Source organism: Varanus komodoensis, unplaced genomic scaffold (assembly GCF_004798865.1).
Source record: "Varanus komodoensis strain SLA01 unplaced genomic scaffold, ASM479886v1 scaffold9, whole genome shotgun sequence".
NCBI classification, from domain to species: domain Eukaryota; kingdom Metazoa; phylum Chordata; class Lepidosauria; order Squamata; family Varanidae; genus Varanus; species Varanus komodoensis.
In genome coordinates this window covers 20,656,849-20,675,220 of record NW_025336598.1, presented here as the reverse complement: position 1 = coordinate 20,675,220, position 18,372 = coordinate 20,656,849, and the positions used below count along the sequence as shown (strand labels likewise).

At 40.9% G+C, this 18,372-nt stretch overlaps 1 protein-coding gene across 1 annotated transcript in view; it reads right to left on the bottom strand.

Annotated features, from left to right (window-relative positions):
• The window catches only part of SLC30A9 (solute carrier family 30 member 9), a 29,295-nt gene extending 10,923 nt beyond the window's left edge, over nucleotides 1-18,372 (bottom strand). Inside the window, exons 1-15 of the mRNA XM_044418026.1 lie at nucleotides 18,100-18,372; nucleotides 15,595-15,768; nucleotides 11,938-11,994; nucleotides 10,642-10,741; nucleotides 9,162-9,254; nucleotides 8,654-8,736; nucleotides 8,046-8,104; nucleotides 6,842-6,909; nucleotides 6,205-6,307; nucleotides 5,474-5,529; nucleotides 4,014-4,149; nucleotides 2,807-2,846; nucleotides 2,078-2,149; nucleotides 1,176-1,283; nucleotides 200-365 (exon numbers count right to left, since the gene is read on the bottom strand). Of these exons, the coding sequence (XP_044273961.1) occupies nucleotides 200-365; nucleotides 1,176-1,283; nucleotides 2,078-2,149; nucleotides 2,807-2,846; nucleotides 4,014-4,149; nucleotides 5,474-5,529; nucleotides 6,205-6,307; nucleotides 6,842-6,909; nucleotides 8,046-8,104; nucleotides 8,654-8,736; nucleotides 9,162-9,254; nucleotides 10,642-10,741; nucleotides 11,938-11,994; nucleotides 15,595-15,768; nucleotides 18,100-18,217 (1,433 nt within the window). The 5' untranslated portion in view covers nucleotides 18,218-18,372. The remainder of the gene's footprint in view (nucleotides 1-199; nucleotides 366-1,175; nucleotides 1,284-2,077; nucleotides 2,150-2,806; nucleotides 2,847-4,013; nucleotides 4,150-5,473; nucleotides 5,530-6,204; nucleotides 6,308-6,841; nucleotides 6,910-8,045; nucleotides 8,105-8,653; nucleotides 8,737-9,161; nucleotides 9,255-10,641; nucleotides 10,742-11,937; nucleotides 11,995-15,594; nucleotides 15,769-18,099) is intronic.

Below are 18,372 nucleotides of genomic sequence, written 5' to 3'. Positions count from 1 at the left end.
TGTGGCAGGACAAAGCAAAAAGACAACAAGCCATTAGGTGTTTAAAAACTGATAAATGTAAAGTACTTCACAACAAAATTGTTACTTTTTTCCCTTAAACAGTTTCCCTCCAATGAGAATTCCATCCATGTCATTACCCTACCAGTTAGTGGATAATGATCTTTCTGCAATCATAAGGTTGTCAATCTAAGCCTCTCACCTGACTGCAGGGTCACTCTCCAATAACTCTGTAAGCCTCTGTAGCTGGTCAGGCTGGATAGATCGCCCCAGCAGTGCTTCCGTGTTCGTATAGATAAGAAATGCTGAGACAATTCCCAACAAAGTTCCCACACCTAGAGACCCCAGACTGTCATAGTATGGGTTACCTGAAAGGACACAGATACACATCAATTCCCCAAAAGGGAATCCTTTCACATATTCAACTTTATGGAAACAGTAACCTAGAAATAAGTCACCCACACTATACACTTTGCTAAAGAGCCCTTACCATGTTATCTTAATTTGTTGGAGCAAACTTTTAAAATGTCTGTCACTCTTTAACAAAATTAAGTGTATTACTGCATAAACTTTTGTGGATTAGAATCCACTACAGATAAATGTGGCTTATCCATGTTTGGAAATGACAAATGTATTGTTGCTGTTGTTGTTAATTCAAATTATTATTGCCTCCCAAAAGGAAGTTGCCATATTTTTTGTCTCTTCAAGGTATGGTTTGGTTCTGTTTTGTTACACACACTTTCTAAAAAATCAAACTACTATTAACTAATTTCACAGGGGCTTACACAGCTAACACAATGTTGACAACTCTTTTTCTAGGATATAGCCTTAAGGCTTTAGTTGGGAGTTTGCATGTTGGATGCTGCCCCAGTAAAGAAAACTCCTTATATATAACCTGAGACTAGCCTTGCCCCAGCAGGCCCAAATTTTACAGATTGTCTTCATGGTAATACATTTGAACACACAATCTCTATGCTGCAACTTGAAGTGATACAATCCAGGTAAAATTTTGTCTTGCAATCTTCCATACATTCTAGTTTGTTCTGACCATGCCAAAAATGCTATTACCAACTTTACTGTTTGTATAAAGTGACCCTGCTTTACACCTTGCTTGCAAATTTCAGGAAAATTGTCAGGCTAGCATTCCATGCTAGTGTTTACTTAATGCAGATGCCTACCTGTTATGGAGGTTAAACCCATACACGTAGCAGCTAACGTCACACCCAGAACTGCTGCGGTGTCTTCTAACAACACAACATTGGTACTGGGATCACAAGCCTGCATAACTGGATAATGAACAAGGTCTCAGACAGTGCATTTCAATGTCCTGAAGTACAGTTAACGCTATTGTCCAAACCTCTAATTCAAAACGATCTAAACATCGTTTCTTAAACGTGGTCTTATGGATAAAGTAGAATTTGGGACCTGTTAATGCTGACATTGCATGCTGACATGCAATACATTGCTGACATGCAATGTATATATTTTAATTGTTATTGTTTTAATTTATTGTGTATTTTATTATGTTGTGAGCCGCCCCGAGGCTACGGCAAGGGGCGGCATAGAAATGTTTTAATAAATAAATAAAATTCAATAGTAGTCATTTCCTCAGTATCAACAGATGACCCAAAAGGCTTTTCCTCCCATTTATGAAGAACAAGGAAGGAATTAAAAGTTATCTAAATTCAAAACCAGTTAGGAAGGGAGGGAGGGAGGGAAGGAATTCTCATCTGATCAATTTCTGTCCTGCTTTTTCACCAAAAAATGGCATCCATAGGTTGCCTTTCCATGAACAGAAGGCTCCTGCTCTTGGCAAAGGGGAGGCTTCCAATGCAGGAAGCCGGTGGGAGTGGCAGTTTATGCTAATTCCTCCACCTCATACAGCCCCCAGCACTACTGCACACTGTTCCAGAGGGCGGCCAAACCCTTGAGAACAGATTTTGGGGCAGGCAGACAGCAAATGGAAGGGGTAACTGGTAAAAAAGGTCTTCCCAGAGTTAATTCCACACAATACTGGATCCAAATCATTACTTCTATTCCTGTTTTTTAACACAGTGAGCAAATTTAAATATATACATACCATATTGATAGAATGACACCCCTCTGGCCCGGGCACTCCTCCGAATTTCATTTATAGCTACAAGAAGAGTAGCTGAAACAAAAATGGATGTATGTGAAGAAAAGGAAACCTTCAAGGAAATCAGTTTCTTGTTTTTTCAAAATCCAGAAAAGACTACCTTTAACAAATCAATTTGTTAAACAGAATATTTAAATATGGGCATAAAGGGATAAAGGAGATATCTGAAATGGTGAAATATTTACAGAGGAAAATGTCCAGTTCAATCCATTATGCACTTATTTTTTAATGTTTCCTTCAAGTTTTACAGAAGTGTTATGGCTCAAACTATTGCGAATCACAGCTTCCATTCAAATGCATCTTGACATGCCTGCTAAAAATCCTGGAAAATCAGGATCATGGGTGGTGCAACTTTCATTATATAAGCAATGGCATTCATAGCTCTGAGCCTCAGAAAGAAGGGCACACACTCAAATACTGAACGTATCTTCAGTGTCCGTAAGTTAACTGTATTAGACTACAGTGTTAGCAGCCTGGGAGTGCCCAACACTGATGGCAAAATCTATCTGGTTTGGCATTCATGCTTCAAACTAAAGTGGCACTATTAGGAAATGCGAATGTGTGCATACATTTAGCAGCAAGTGAACTCTGAATGTGAAGAATCTACTAATACACCTGCAAAATAATGGCACACTACTAAGTAATAGCACATGGTGCTGCTAGGTAGCATACCTCCTTCAGAGACCAATGATCCTGCTAAAATACAGTAAGCCTAAAAGTAACGGGGGGAAAAAAGAATGTCGTTACACATAGGGTAGGGGGCCTTGCAAATCATACAAAATTTAAAAATAACTTTCTATATCTTGGGAATGTTCTGAAACAGGAGATCTAAAATATTAAGTTGTAATAATTGTTTGCCTTCCGGAAAGCAAGCTTCTCTTATGTCAAGAACCACTCCTTCAAATATCAGAACCTGCATATATATTTTAACCTAAGACTCCATAATAGAATGATGCAATCTGACAAGAGCTTCCAAGCTCTAAAATGCATGCACTCAAATACAGACACACATTTATATATTACATTCAAGAGCAAAGAGTTTTGGTATTAAAATATTATATCTATCTTATTTCAGACAAGTTGAAAGTTCTCTCTCTCTCTCCCCCCCCCCACCCAAATGGAGAAACTGCATGAAAATAGGCACTGTGCAGGCCCAGTGCCCATATGTGTGATGCACAGAGACCACAGCAAAGAATGGAGAAATTGCAAGAAAGTCTAACCCTCTGGGTCTGGATCTTGTCCACAGGGTGACAGTTGCCAAATCCTTACTTTCTCCCCAAACTACAAGAAGCTACCAAACTCAGCTGGGCAGGGATGAGGATGCCGCTTCAAAACCTGTCTCTCCTGTTCTTAGCCTTTACATGTGCCAACTGAGCGAAATTTCATCCAAAATCTGTGCATGTACAAGGTAATATTGAAAAAGGATATAGGAAGTGTTCCACAAATAATTTAAAGTATTTTCCGTTTGGTTCCAGCAATATACACATCCCAAAGTCTGTGAATTTTTGATAAACATAAGCAAAGTTATGGGACTTGACTAGCAAGCAACTGAACGGTCTATTATATCGGGCAGGAAATCTGCAGCCTTCCAGATATTGTTGGACTACCACTCCCATCGTCCTTGACTGTTGGCCATACTGTATGCGAGTTAAAGGCTCAACAACATCTGGAGGGCAACATGCTGCACACAACAGTCAAAAAGATCTGGAGCATACCAAACAGTTACTATTTTAAAAAAAATCTCCATAGAAGTTCCCATCTCAGTTGGTTTTCCTCATTGATTGTCTTGCAATGGTTGGAGATTTTTTAAGGGAAAAAATACAGGATTATAACTAAGCACAGCTTTGTTAAAGCACTGCAATTTTAAAACACAACTTACCCAAAGAAGAGATTCTATGGGTTGTGGATTAAGTAAACCTATAATACCATGATACCATGACAGACCTGCACCCATCATGAAAATGCCAACACCGCTAATCAGGGATGCAATGTAGCGCATGTTTGTGAAGCCGTACCTGGATGGGGAGGGGGGGAAATGACACTTTTACACAGGAATCACACCACTGATCCACCCAGCCTACAACCTGCTCTCATGAGTAATGCCACTAAATGAAAAGCCTCAGATAAGGAGAATCCAAGCGATGCCCTCCTCTCAACACATGGATAAAGAACTTCCCTCACCCTGTTTTCCATTGGACAAAGGCTGCTGGGGGCATAGGCAGGAGGGCTGGAACCATCACATATTCACTTTCCTACAGATGCAGGTCATAATGGTAGCTTTTGCCCTGAAAGCCTTATTGCCATAAGGAGGGGATTTTGAGAAAAGGGGGGGGACTCCCAAGACATAGGCAGGAGAAAGGTAACCTTGCCTCTCCAGCTGCTATCCCATGAAAATAAGCCACTCTGGCAACAGTTGGGCTTTCTAAAAATCTTTGTCTGGTGCCAATGAAAGTTCTTCCTATGACTACCTGGCCTAGGAGGAAACTTTCAGGAGGACGACAACACATCACCACTAACCCTTCTATTCACAGCTGCGATCTCCCCAAAATTACCGGGATGGCACTTATGGCTTTAAAACATTCTCCACTGGCATCAATGAAAGATTTCAGTGTGCAAAGAAGGAATGAACCCCAGTTACTCATTAATTTTTCACATGGGATCACAGAGCCTTAGAAAGAGGAAAAGCACAAAAACAGAAGCTGGGAAACCACCACATGTTCAGCCGTTGGCAAAACGGTAGTGGGGCCAGGGTAGGGAGGGACTGGGTCTTCAAGCCTGAGGTTCCCCCACCCATCTTAATATCATGCTTCGGAGCTTGCCATTTGCCACCTGTTACCTTCAAGTGCCAAAGGGAGCCACCACCAGAACCCAGTCAGGTCAAAATAAAAAGGCCCAAGGTGCCAGCTCTTTTCTTCAGAGCTTCAGCTTGAGCACGAGCGACAATCCTTACCCAGCAAGATGCATGCGGGGGGCGGGGGAGGCTTCCCAAGCACTCCAGAGGCTACAATAAGCCATGAGTTTTGGGATGGTTTAGAAGCAACCCACACCATGCCCTTTGCCAGGTTCTGATCATACAGCAACCTGCACTCCATGAAGGTAATTGGGTAAATTATACAGTATATGTTCAGCTCACATGGGACAGAAAAGAGAAGCCAGTATGGCTTCTTTTCCCTGGTGATTGCGTGAACTCTGTCATTAGCTCATGAAGCTGGGAAAACTCAAAAGGGAAACACAGATGTCAAATCTGGGCATCAAAAGTTATTTTAAGCCTGTGTTCAATTCAAAAATGAAGTCAATTATTTCAGAAACACATGTAAACAAAGAAGATAAAATCCTTACGGATGACTTGGGTCTGGTGTCCTTACAGACTGACTGATTCCCAATGCTAGCAAAGCCTGTACATGAAAAAAATGGTCATGAAATTTCAACATTGACAAATACATTTGAAATAATTCTACTCTAGTAAACCAGCTACTTTTCTTCCCTGTACTTTTCAAGAAAATGCATGTTAAACCAATTGAGGCAAAATTAACAAATTGTAAGTTACTATTTTGCAGCTGCCAACACAAATGGCAAAACTTATCATCAAGCTGAAGTTGCTACTTTGAGAAATAACAACTCATTGTGGGTTCTTACATACATCACAGCAACATCCAATGTCTTCAGCTTGGCACAATTTTGAAAATATTGCTTGAAAACCATTCAGGAGTATTTTGTCATTTCTAACACTGGCTTCATAAAATGATATACTATTTTGCATTCCTTTCATACAGGTTGGCCATTATGGCTCACAGTAAACTCTCCTCCTGTTGTTGTTTTCTGTTCCATCAGCACCACACGGCCTCTTACCTACCAACGAAACTAAGAGGAAAATCACACAGTGCCCAGGCAAGTTTTATTTGCTGTCTGAACCGGTTTGCAGCAAGAAATTGCACACTGCTGCAGCTCTGGTAAGTTTAGAAATGTCCTGTCACTAACCTTCCTGATTTTTGGAACCTACTAAAAACTTACTTTTTCCATACTTGAAATTTAATGCCCAACACAAATGCACAACTGGAGAGATTACTCACTTGATTGCAAGTATCTGCTAATGAATGTATGGCTTCAGAGAACATGCTTGCAGAACCCGTGTAAACCCAAGCAAGAAGCTTGAAAAAAAAATTCAATCCATTTCTGGGAATGAAAAAAAAAGATCATCACCACCATGATTCACAGGATTCCTAAAATGTTCATGTAAATGTTCCTATCCCTTCCATGGTTTTCTTTTACCACCCTTATGCCCGCATCAGCACTAACCATAGTAACAATGCCACATAATCAGGATGCTCAAGTCTACTTCAAACCTGGATTCCCACACTAGTTAGAAAATGGAAAAGCTGGTTCTGGTCAACACAGATGTTAGAACAGGCATTTCAACATTTTAGAATGGGCAGTAGGGAAAAAACACAGACAACAGACAGGAAACCACCAAAAGATCAGCTGTCAGGGAAAGGGGAAAGGCCCAAATTGTTGCTTATTTAGCATAAATTAGATGAGTCTCATATGGTGGCTTCATTTTTTACATACACAAAACATATAAAGTAAAATTCTATCTTCTGGCATTAAATTGTTCAATCCAGTTCTAAAGAATCAAAATATCATGTGCATCTACAACCCTGTCAGCTTTTAGGTGAACCATATCATGCATAGCTTCAAAAAGAAACTTACATGCAAATAGCAACCATGACCACTTTTCCTGGTCCACTCAGAAACATAGCTGACGCTCTGGACCGTGGCTAAATTAAAAACAAGAACACAGTTTTAAATACATGTTTACTTGGCCTTCTAAGTGCAATTCTATATTATTATAATTTCAAGTACTCAGTTATACTCCAGATTAAAGAAGCATTAAAATATGCAGACATTGTATAGATGTTTATCAATTAAATCTGCATAAATCTACATCTAAATAAAGCAAGAGAACTGAAGACACACTTTGTTTTTAGCTGATGCGAAACAAACATCTTAGGAAAAAGAATGGCTTCCTGCAAGGGACATTCACCTGGTTCATACATGACAGGCCAGAGTGTGAGTTGAATGTGGGTGTCCAAAAAACCATGGGTTTCTGAGCTGAGTTAATCCAGTTACAGTAACAAATAATGGCTTGTTAACCAAGAACAGCTTAGAGTTCACAGCCCAACAACCATGGGTTCCCTTCATGGGTTGTTCATGGTTAATAAACCAGTTTGTTAGTACAACCAGAGTCACACAGAACAACCAAAAATTTAACAACAATCCTGAGTTCAATGACAACACGCTCTCAGAAGTTCTTCTAGCCTGTCGTATTATATGCACCCAGCCACAGAAAGAAGGAATACCTCTTCAAAGACAGAGTATGCCATGCTGCTTTTGGTAACTGGATGTATTAAAACATCTACAGTGCTCGAGATGTTGTCAAGCTACAACTCTCACCATCCATGCCTACTAACCAGGTTGACTGAGGCTGATAGGAACTGCAGTCTAACATCAACCATAAAGCAACAGGTCCTGTCTTCTACCTTTAAAAAATACTTTAAAAAAAGAAACTGCTGTCTAATTAACTGAAGGCACTTTTTAGCTATAAAAAAAAAGTAATGTCATGAATTAATCAGCCAAACACTGTAGGCTTCCTAACAATGAAGTAACTATATATAAGAGGATGGTCCATATTGGAACCGTTCATGGCCAAACTATGCTGTACTTTTCCTGTTGACTGTATCTCTTCTAAGCCTGCATAATGTAGGATTCCTTGCAGAAACAAATGAAAAATAGGCACAGCAAGTATAGAAAACTCCACTATGGGTAATTATACCATAGAGCCAATACCATGCATTTTCAAGTACACCTTTGCACCCCTAAGACATAAAAAACATAACAAATATAATCTTCTTACCTTTGTTTCTCCTAGGAAGTCTCTATATTCTTTCAACAACTGCTGACTTCTAAACAAATCTGCAAAGATCCATTCGCAATATGAAAGGAGGGACAAAACAGAATTTCAGCTACTCTTTTCCTAACCAAACACAAAACTATGCTGCATATAAATCTCATGAAAAGAGTTCTGGGACAGATCAAGCTATCAAAAAATGTAAATGAGCGCTGCTGTGGTGCTGCTTAAGATACTGCCTTTTTATGTATAGCTGTAAAATGTTTTATGCACACATATAATGAGAAAACATGTGTACTATAGGTATACTTGTAGACAGGCAGCTATGATTGGCGCTTTTCTCCAACAAAGGTATATGCCAACAAACCAACATGTTCTCCCGTTGATGTATGTGTACATGCATAAATAATAAGGTTGAAAGGGACTCTGGAGGTCATTTTCAAACAACAGCAGAAAACAAACATTCTAAGATCTTTCTCCCATGTTTCTTGTAATGACTTCAATCCCAGGGGCTGGCATCACACATAATTTACTAATTAAATATATCATATTTCTTGTTAGGTAATGCTCACAATCAGAGCAATGAAGAGATTCCTGTGGCATTCTACACTTACTTTCTCGGTATTCTATTTCTGCTTCTTTACGCCTTTTTCTCTCTCGAGCAAGAGCTTCTGGACTTCCCCAGACTTCTAAAGACCTGTATTGAGGGGGGAATTAAAGAGAGAAAAAGCTTCCTTCCAGTCCTATGCCTGATGCTTTGTGAAATATATTTTCCTTTTTCTAATACTTCTGATCAAAAAGGGAAAGTAAGTGAAGCACTCATTTTATTCTTCTTAAGGATTTTTAATACAGGTGATCTGAAAGTATGTTGTCAGCCTCAGCAGTTACCCAAGCCAGTCAACCCAAAGTGGAGACATCAGTTAACTTTCAAAGTTAAGGGAGACCTCCTTCTGCCAAGCTCACTTTCAGACAGATTAAGGTTTCATTGTTACCACTGGACACTCATGATGTTATAATGAGGAACAAACTACCAATTATAAAAGGTAGCCAAACACTACACAATGTTAAAAACTGTTACTCTGAATAACCAAAACCAAACAGTGTTTTCAGAGATGCTCTTACTTGGCCTCCACATCTGTTCTCAAAAACACTGTAAAAGATTCTGTATCATCATGAGGGCTTCGCCGTCTGATTTTCCTGAGCTGATCAAGGTCACTGTTGAAAGACAAAAAGTGCTTCTTGAAAATATATTTTATATATAATTGCCAAAGGACCTGAAGATATTTGATGCAAATAAAGATAATCACCATTTGTCCATCGGTCCCACTTTTCTGGCTGAATAATGGCATACAGGCAGTCCCAGACTTATGAACATCCGAGTTATGAACATCCGAGTTACGAGTAACCCATACTTATCAACAAACTGCCAGAAAGCCTATTAATTTAAAAATATCACTGCAAAAATCATCACCATAGAGAGAAAAAGCGAAAGAAGAGAGAGGGAGGCCTCCAAAGCATGCCTTCCTGCCCCACCCATTCAGAGAGGGAGATCTTTCTGGCATTTCCTTTCTGCAGGCACTGGTGAGGTTGGGGCGGTGAGAAGGTTTATTTGGGTTTTTTCCACTTTCAAAGGAGTCCTGCATCCCAACCACCGCAAATGTGGGAGGGGGGCAACTATACATGATCTGATTTCTATTTTCTCAGGAACAGAACTCGTTTGTAAACCAGGAACTGCCTGTAAAGCCATTTAACAGCATCCTTACTTACAACACAGAGTTTGCAGTTAATAGTGTTTGACCACGTTCTTTGCATCTTGGTAGAGCACTTTAAAATACTTAAACACTAAACAACGCAAAATGCAATCCTGCCCAAACTGCCAGGTAGCATGCAGCACACATGATAGGAAGGGAAGAGGGAGAAGAGGCAAACAGGGGCCTAAGAAACCTAATAAGGAACAGAACTGAAGTTATGAGTTCTTGCACAGTGAAGCTCCACTTACTTACTTACTTACTTAAGACATAAATAGGCTGAAGCCCGGCTGAAGCCCAGCTCCTGGAGAGGGAAAGCCAACCTGACCCAAAGCTTGGAAAGACCCAAACATGCACCTCCAACTGATTCCTGACAGGCTCAACCGACCTGAAACCAGTCTGCAAATATAGCTCTTAGTGTCTCCATCAGCCTGGCTACTGTCTTAGTTCAGAGACACTTGTAGAAGGACAGTTTGGTTCCTCACAGCCTACTGTAGGTCTGGAAAATCAAACCATGCTATAGGGATCTTGGCTATAGTTAGTACACTCCATGATTTGGCACAAGGTCTGAAATGAACATCTCTCTTTTGGATTTTCTATGTAATACATCAATGGCCACATTTATTTAGACAGTGGTGCCTGCACACATGTTCTCAATTAACTGCAAAAGTCTTAGCTTTATGCCAATTACTAGCCCCTGGACTACTGTCTGTTAAATAAGAGTAGCCACAAGATGGATGCTGCACATCTCTGATCACTGCCATTTTCATTTCCTATGGGCTAGCATTTCAGCACAAGTAAGGAAGAATTTCATTCTTTAAACTTTAAATTTTTAAACTCAAAAATGATCATACCTGGACTTAAGACAGAACTCATTTATTGCTCTGACACCAGTGATGAAATTATTCTTCATGTATTTTGGTCCATATTCTCTTTTTTTAAGAACAGCTTTCACTTTAAAGGAAAAAAATATTAAGTTTAATCTCAGACGTCGCCAATCCCTCTGTAATGGAGGTGCCACAATATACAGAATGGCAGGTGTACACACACAGTTCACTGAAAATAGGTGGGTATTCTATTTTGCCACAGGAATGAGGCTTACTATGCACGTAACTGGAAAAGTACACGTAATAAGGAAATGACCAAGTAAATGCAGGCTGTCAGTGAGAGCAACAGGGAATGATCATTCAAGCAGATAAGCATAGGCCGCTTTCCCATGCAGTCCATTTACACTCACCTGGCTCTTCCTGCTAGCACAAGAGGTTAGGGCGAGTGCTGCACTGGGGAGAAGCAGGATGTGGGCACTGTGCAAAGCCAAGGACTCCGTGGCACCAGGAGGAGCCCCTCTTCCAGATGCTGCCCAAGGTAGCCTTGGCACACTGTGCACCGCCCCACTGAAGATGGTGGGAGGTGTGCAAAGCTGGGACTCAGCTGCTGCTGGGAGGTACTGCTTCTCCAGACGCAAGCCAAGTGATCTTTTGGATTCTGCACACAGCCCGGATGGGAACTGTAAGAGCTATGCAAAGGAACTTGGCTGGCACTCAGAGGAGCCAATCCTTTGGGTACTGCTTCAGTCCATATTTCCCTGTGCCCTGTGGCAATTGTGTCAGTGGACGTGGAAATGCATGTCCACGGATGTTATGGAGCACACAGAGAGCCTAATGAACTGGCTCCAAACAGTAAAGAAGCTGCTTTGTTTCTGGGCTAAACAAACCAGGAATGGGTTTGCAAAGCATGTTATCCAAACCCAGGATCACAGTGGTTACTTCCCAACAAGTAAGAATGCACAAGTCATGAACAAACCTAGTTTATGATTTCTGGTTTATTTAGCCATTTGTGCTACCAAAAGATGCAAAGCAGGGGCAAACAGGTTGTGAAAGGGAAGATGCCCCAGAATCCTGACTTGGTCCTGTGCATAGAGGGCCAAAGACTGAGATTTTGGGAATTAAATAATCTTTAAAAAGTTTATTTAAGATTCTGCATTTGACTGAAAGGAATGAGAAAACTCATTCAGCATAAATGAGACAGAAGACTTTGCTTTCAGATGCAACCTCATTTGTTGCAGCTTCATTCACAACATTTGAAGAGAATTTGCAAATATACTTCACTCATGCACACATCCCATGCAAAGTCATGCCTCTATCAATTACCTTTTACATGAATAGGTTGCTGTGACAAAATGGATGTTTGACTGCTAGCATCACGAGCTGTAAAAATAAATGTATAAATAAATAACCAAAAAAGATTGTTCTTTTTCAAAAGTAAAATAAAACTGCTTGGACAACAGTTATTATATGCCTTGCATTTCTCTTTAAGTATCTTGCAAGTATAAACATTTGAAATTACAATCATAGTTCAAAATAAGAATTTAGGAGTTGGTCCAGTGCTTATATTTGGCATTTTGCTACATTTGAAAGAAGGTAAAAAAGACTCATAACAGCGGATTTTCAAAGGTCCTATGAATTAAAGAACAATTCAATGCAAAAAATTAAAGTACAATCTGTAACTGAAAAAGCATGAATTGACCTTCGATGACATCTCAATCTGAACTTCAGGAGTCACTTTCTGGATGATAAGTGCAAAAAAGGGGAAGAGGAGAGGAAAAATGCACTGTTGCAAGTTGTTGTATTGTGCTAACCCAGCCTCACTAACAAACCATAGTTTCTTAACCATGAACAATCCACAGTTTATACCCCAACAAACCTTAGGTCCCCTTTGTGGGTTGTTTGTGGGTAACAACCTCAGCTTGTTAGGGCAGCTGGGTTCACACAAGAGCCTGAGTTTCAATGGCAACCCACAGTTCAATGACAACTTGCTCTCAACCCATACTCCACCCTGAATATGGGTTTTCTTTTTGTGGGAATCCAGTCAGTCTTCATATATGAAATAGCAGAAAAGATTATTCATTCAGCCCTGGAACACACATCTGGGTTTGCAAAACATGGCAACCCAAAGTGAGTAACTAGCCACAGTAGGTTGTCATCTTGTACAAATCCGTACCACTTCTCACAGGGTGGCTTGTTTGGGGGCAAAAGGCACCCCAAAAACCCATGCTTGTTGCAGGGTTTGTTGAACTCATAATGGGTTGTCATATTATCTGCACTCAGGAAAACTGATTGTGGGTTAAGGAACGTGACAAGCAAGCTGTGCAATAAAACCCCCTTGCCACTCTTGGCTATCTCATCTGTGCTGCTGCCAGTAACAGCCAACTTCACTGATGCAAAGCCCCAGGGAAAAACAAAGGTGGATGAAAACAGGGCCAGGTGGAGAACGAGGAGAAGGAGGTAACATGGGTGCTGCAGTGCAGGATCCTGGCATATCATATGGAGGGCTGGGAGGAAGGGGGGGGTGGGAACAACCCACAGGAAGCCCACTCATCTGTCAGGCATGCTGTGAGTTCTTCTGCAAATATGTTCCTGAAGAATGTATTCACAGGCTGAGTTGCTGGGTCATGCAAACTAGACAAGGTACATCACAGCACAAGTGCCATATTTTGTTGGGACAGATACACCACAAATCCATGCATTTCCTTTGCACATCTCTGTCCTAATTAAATGCATCAACAAAATTAAGTTCTTATGACTTCAATAACAACAGCACTATAGTTTTGCTTCATTCTCTAGATTTGGATGCTTGCCATGCATCCGCTACCAGTAAATTGAAACTAATTTTACTGAAACTGAAAACATTAGCCCTCTGAACTGTGAAGTACAACAAGGTGGTCTGTGTTTTATGTATAAAAGGGTTGGCATGTGCTATGAATTACTCAGAACTGAAGTATTATTAAAGTACACATGGGCTATATAATTTATTTTTATGTCAAGCAATTAGTTCCTACTTAACTTATGCTGGTCTTTTATTTTATAATTTATATAGAGAAGACAGATATCATAAATATCGAAGTTTTTGTTTATCCCATTACACGGCAGTAATGCTTTAGACTCAAAACAGACCCTTCATCAAGAGCAATGATATCGAAGGCTGGCTCCTCCCTATCTTCAGAGTACTAAATTGGCAGGTTTTATACTGATAAGACCATGGCTGGTATCATAGTTTTGCTCAGGCTTGCCAGCAGTAAGTGAGCATTATTAGGATGAGCTTGTAAAATGGACACTCAGTGACATTATTTAGGAAAAGGTTATACTATAAAGTTTGATCAGCAAAAATAATCACCTACCAAATGTCAAGATTTACTACTGAAGATTCAAGCAATATTATGTGCCCTTTAAAAAATATACAACAGTGGCTTGAAGGCTTAACCGTAATATGGCGGTAGAATGAAGGAAAATCTGACCTATTCAAACACAGAATAGTTGATCTCTAGATCAAGCAAGGTTCAAGAAGATAATGTGTAAAGCCACTGTACAGAAAATTAACACTCTGGAAAGAGAGCCCCTCAGAGAACCTTATGGGGAAAACCACAGCATAGCAGTGGTCTGTGCATTGCAAGTATAAGGACCTAAATTCATTCCCTGGCATCTGCAGAAACAGCTGGGAAAGATCCCCCTCTGAAACTCTGGAGACCCACTGCCAGTCAGTATAGACAACACTGAACAAGACAGAGCAGTAATCTGACTCACTGAAAGGCAACTTCCTAGATTATCTCCTATGAATCGCTTTGTGTCTTCCCCACTCCATGAACAGATGCCACCCGCAGCCCTTCTACCTGGACAAGGACAGCTTGGCCATACTGGAACAGGTGCTAGTAAACACAAGACTAGAGTTTGCTGCTATATATTCTGTTTGGAGCCATCCAACAAATAGGTTCAGAAACTGCAATTGGACAATGCAGCAGCTCAACTGCAGTCAGAAGCTGCCCTCTTTGGGCGTGTAATACCTTTGCAAGTAGAATTGCACTGGCTGCCTATTTGCGACTGGATCAAGCTTAAGGTTGTGTTATTGGTGTATTAGTGAATAAAACCCTAAACAACTCAGGACTGGGAGGCATGAGAAAGCACTTCTCCCACATCAGTTTGCTCAGCCAGAAATCAACAGATGAAAAACTCCTCATGGTTCTGCATGGACTGGAGTCCACTCAAAGTAAACCTTTTAGGGTAGTATCATCCTCTCATCCAATGTTGCTTCATTCCAGACATTTGCTAAAAACATTTTATTTAAATAAGCATTTCCTGTTTGCCAACCATGATTTTATTGGTATAACCTGATTTTAAATATTTTAATTCTCTTCTATTGTGATTTCTCTTCTACTGTTCATTGCTCAGGAATCTTTTTGTTAGACCTACAGCAGTTTATTAATTTTCCAAATAAACAAGCATACATAACTTGAAAACCATGACCTTTAACTATCATTTCACCTTTAATAAAAGTTGCATTACAATAGTTAAGCTTAGACCAGGCCCATAAAAATGGAAGTCAGCAGGCACCCTTAGAATTTCAGCACCAAAATAGTTATGGATTCCAGAATTCCTGTTTTCAATCAAAACACCATACAATAATTAGAAGCTTTCATTTCTCCTTTACACTTATCTTAAAATCAAGTTGTGATTCATAGTTGCTAAACTTCCCCTCACAAAAAAAAATCATTAATACTATACATATGGCAAATGTGCAAATTACTTCAAAATGTCTCAAGTACCATTCAGTTAGTTTGATTTCCACTTGATAAAACCCTTGATACTTAATACCAGAAATGTGGTTATCACATCTACAGATTAATTTCTATAAAACAAGAAGATAGACTTAACAATCTGAGATAGAGGATTAAAGGTTGCTGCCAAAGAAATCTCTGGTTGCAATTAAAATATTATTAAAACTTGGAAGAAAATGTTGAAGCAGGGTAGGTATACCTGTTGCTATTTTGGATGCATTGCCTTCAGGGGCTGACGAAGTTGCATCTTGTGCTCCTGTGCTATTTTTCTGACCATCAGAGGTATAAACACGCACTTGTCTTGAATAAACAGGTTTAGGGAAACCTGATGAGACAGGCAAAAGACTTCCAAATTTAAGGGGAACTTGCCATCCTAAAGAAAACAGAGGGGAAAAAACATTATTGATACATTTATCAGGCAATGAATGTCCTTGGGGTACATTAAAAACCAGGCAAGAAGAAATCATAATTGCTGAACTGATACAATTGACAAAACTTTGGACAACAGCTAGAATACTTAGTCTTTAGTACAACACATCTAAAGAGTGTCCCATTGCAAGAGATTGCTACACAGGATCAAAAATACATACTTAAATAGAAATACTGTGTATATAAAATCTAGAAAATAAAAAGCAACCTATAACAAGAAGGCAGTAAGTAAAAGGAAAAAGTCCAGAGAGCCTAAATGTGGATTTTCACATTCAGAGGTTTCACAAGTAATTAAAGTAGAATAGATATTATCATTGAATTAAACACTCTGTGGAAAAACTAGATACTCGTATTTCCCCAATTTGTCCCATAGCTCTTCTTATTTCCCTCAAATTTCCAACTATATTTATTCATTCATTCAACTGCTACACTAGTCCAAAGGCTCCTCAAGCAGTTATGTTTGTGCACAATATAACTGCCAAAACCACAAACACAGAAAACAAGGAATACCTTATTATGCTCACTAACCATCTGCTTTAAGATTAGCTACTGCTCCAGTAAGCCTTGCTGGCAGATATAGAAGGCATTAAAGGTTTGTAAATAGCCACTTGCCAGTCACCTTTGATAAGTAATGTGGACATTCAGGCACAGATGTTTTAATGGGCATGTCTTAGACCCAAAATAAAATATGTATATGTGCTTCCTGGCCTAATCAGTCTACCTTTTTTCAGTGAGGGAAAGAGGGGATGGATTGGGAAAAATAGCTGAGGCCTACAGGATTCCTCCAAGCACAAGTGTGGCATCTGCACAGGGAAGGATCCTGTCCATTGTGTTTAAACAGAGTGGGGTCTTGTGTAAAGCAGGGGTGGGCAGAAAGTCCATCTCCAGTTATTTTGGACCCTAAAGCCCCTGCCAACATGGCCAATGATGAAGAATGCTTGAAAATGCAGCCCAAAATCTCTTAAATGTACTTTCTGCACACCTCGATCTAAAAGGTATTAGCTATATAGATAACAGAGAATAGCTAGGATGGCAAAGGATTCCCCAGTTCAGTGGCAGAACACATGCTTGAATACAGAAGGGCCAGGTTCACTTGCACACACAACTGCTTCCCTCTGCTCACCTATTTCTCAGCTTGCAGAGATGGGTAGGTTTAAATACCCACTAGCTGAGACCTAGTAATGGGATTTATTTATTCATTTTTTTTATTTATTTCCTGCCTTTTTCCTACAAAGGGCTCAAGGCAGCTTACATCTCCTCCTCCAACAACAGCCCTGTGAGGTAGGTTGGGCTGAGAGTCCGTGACTGGCCCAAAGTCACTCCAGATCGTCTGAGTCCCAGTCCCATGCTCTTAACCACTACACCACACTGGCTCTCTGTTAGGGTGAGGGAGTTTACAGCCTCCCCTTGCCCCAACTATCCTGAACTAGGTTTCTGGGAGAAGGGTAAAATTCAAGCTTCCGTCCCCACAACCAGTTCAGATCACTGTTTCTCTGAGGACTGCACAGAGAGTAGTCAAGTGCCCCAGCTTGCCAACATGTCTGCACACAGCTGTTATTTCATATCTGACACCAACTGACAGCCTATGTGGTCCTAGTAAAACAAAAAACCCACCCCAGCTCCACAGCAGAATCAAGAAACAGGGTCCAAGATGCTGCCATGCAGATGAAGGGGTTGCACTGTGCCAGCAGGGTCAGGCTTGGCTCCCAGCAGCTGGGGCCACCAGACAGAGGAAGCAGGTACCGGCCTCACATTCCACCACTCACACCGAAAGTGAAAGGTTGCCACTCAAGTCTGTCTGGGAAGAAGAAAAATACCGCAGCCCTTTGCCTCTACCCCAAACACGGATGTCTTGGCCTTTGCCAATAGCGGGCTCTTCCTCCCCACAGATACACATACACACATCCCTGTCATGGCAATACAATTCTGTTAGTAAAGAACAAGCAACGTTAGAAAGTATTTTCCACACGAGAGTTCAAAATACTTCATATATTTTATCTCAATAATCCTTAAAAGAAACCCTGTAAGGCAGGCCACTACTATGTTCTATATAAAGGCAAAGGGTTTACAGCATGCCCCATTCCAACCAGTTAATATTAATACTAATATTCCGGCATTCGTGCGCTTAACCTCACTTTTGCTAGAAGAACAACCCATTCTGCCCTGTTGAGAAGTATCAAGCGTCTAGTCCTCAAGCTACAGGAAATCGTGGGGAGAATGCTGTAGACCGGATCCGAAAGTGTTTACTGCCAAACCCTCTTCCTGCCCTGCTCACCGTAGCAGCCTGTCCGCGCGACGGAGACCCCCGGCTGGCACCGGTCCCTCCGCCGCAGCAGATGGAGTTGATAAAAGCAGCCCCATCCCCTGCGCTGGGAGGCCAGAGCCGACAGCATCCTCCTGCTCTCGGGCGGCTACTGCTGCGGCGAGGCCGCGAGAGGAGAGGAGAGGAAAGGAAAGCAAAGGAGGGGCGCGCAGGACCCAACCCTCATGGACACGTCCGGGCCCGCAGGGCACCGGGCGCCCCAGTGGTCTCCATTGACCGAGGGCG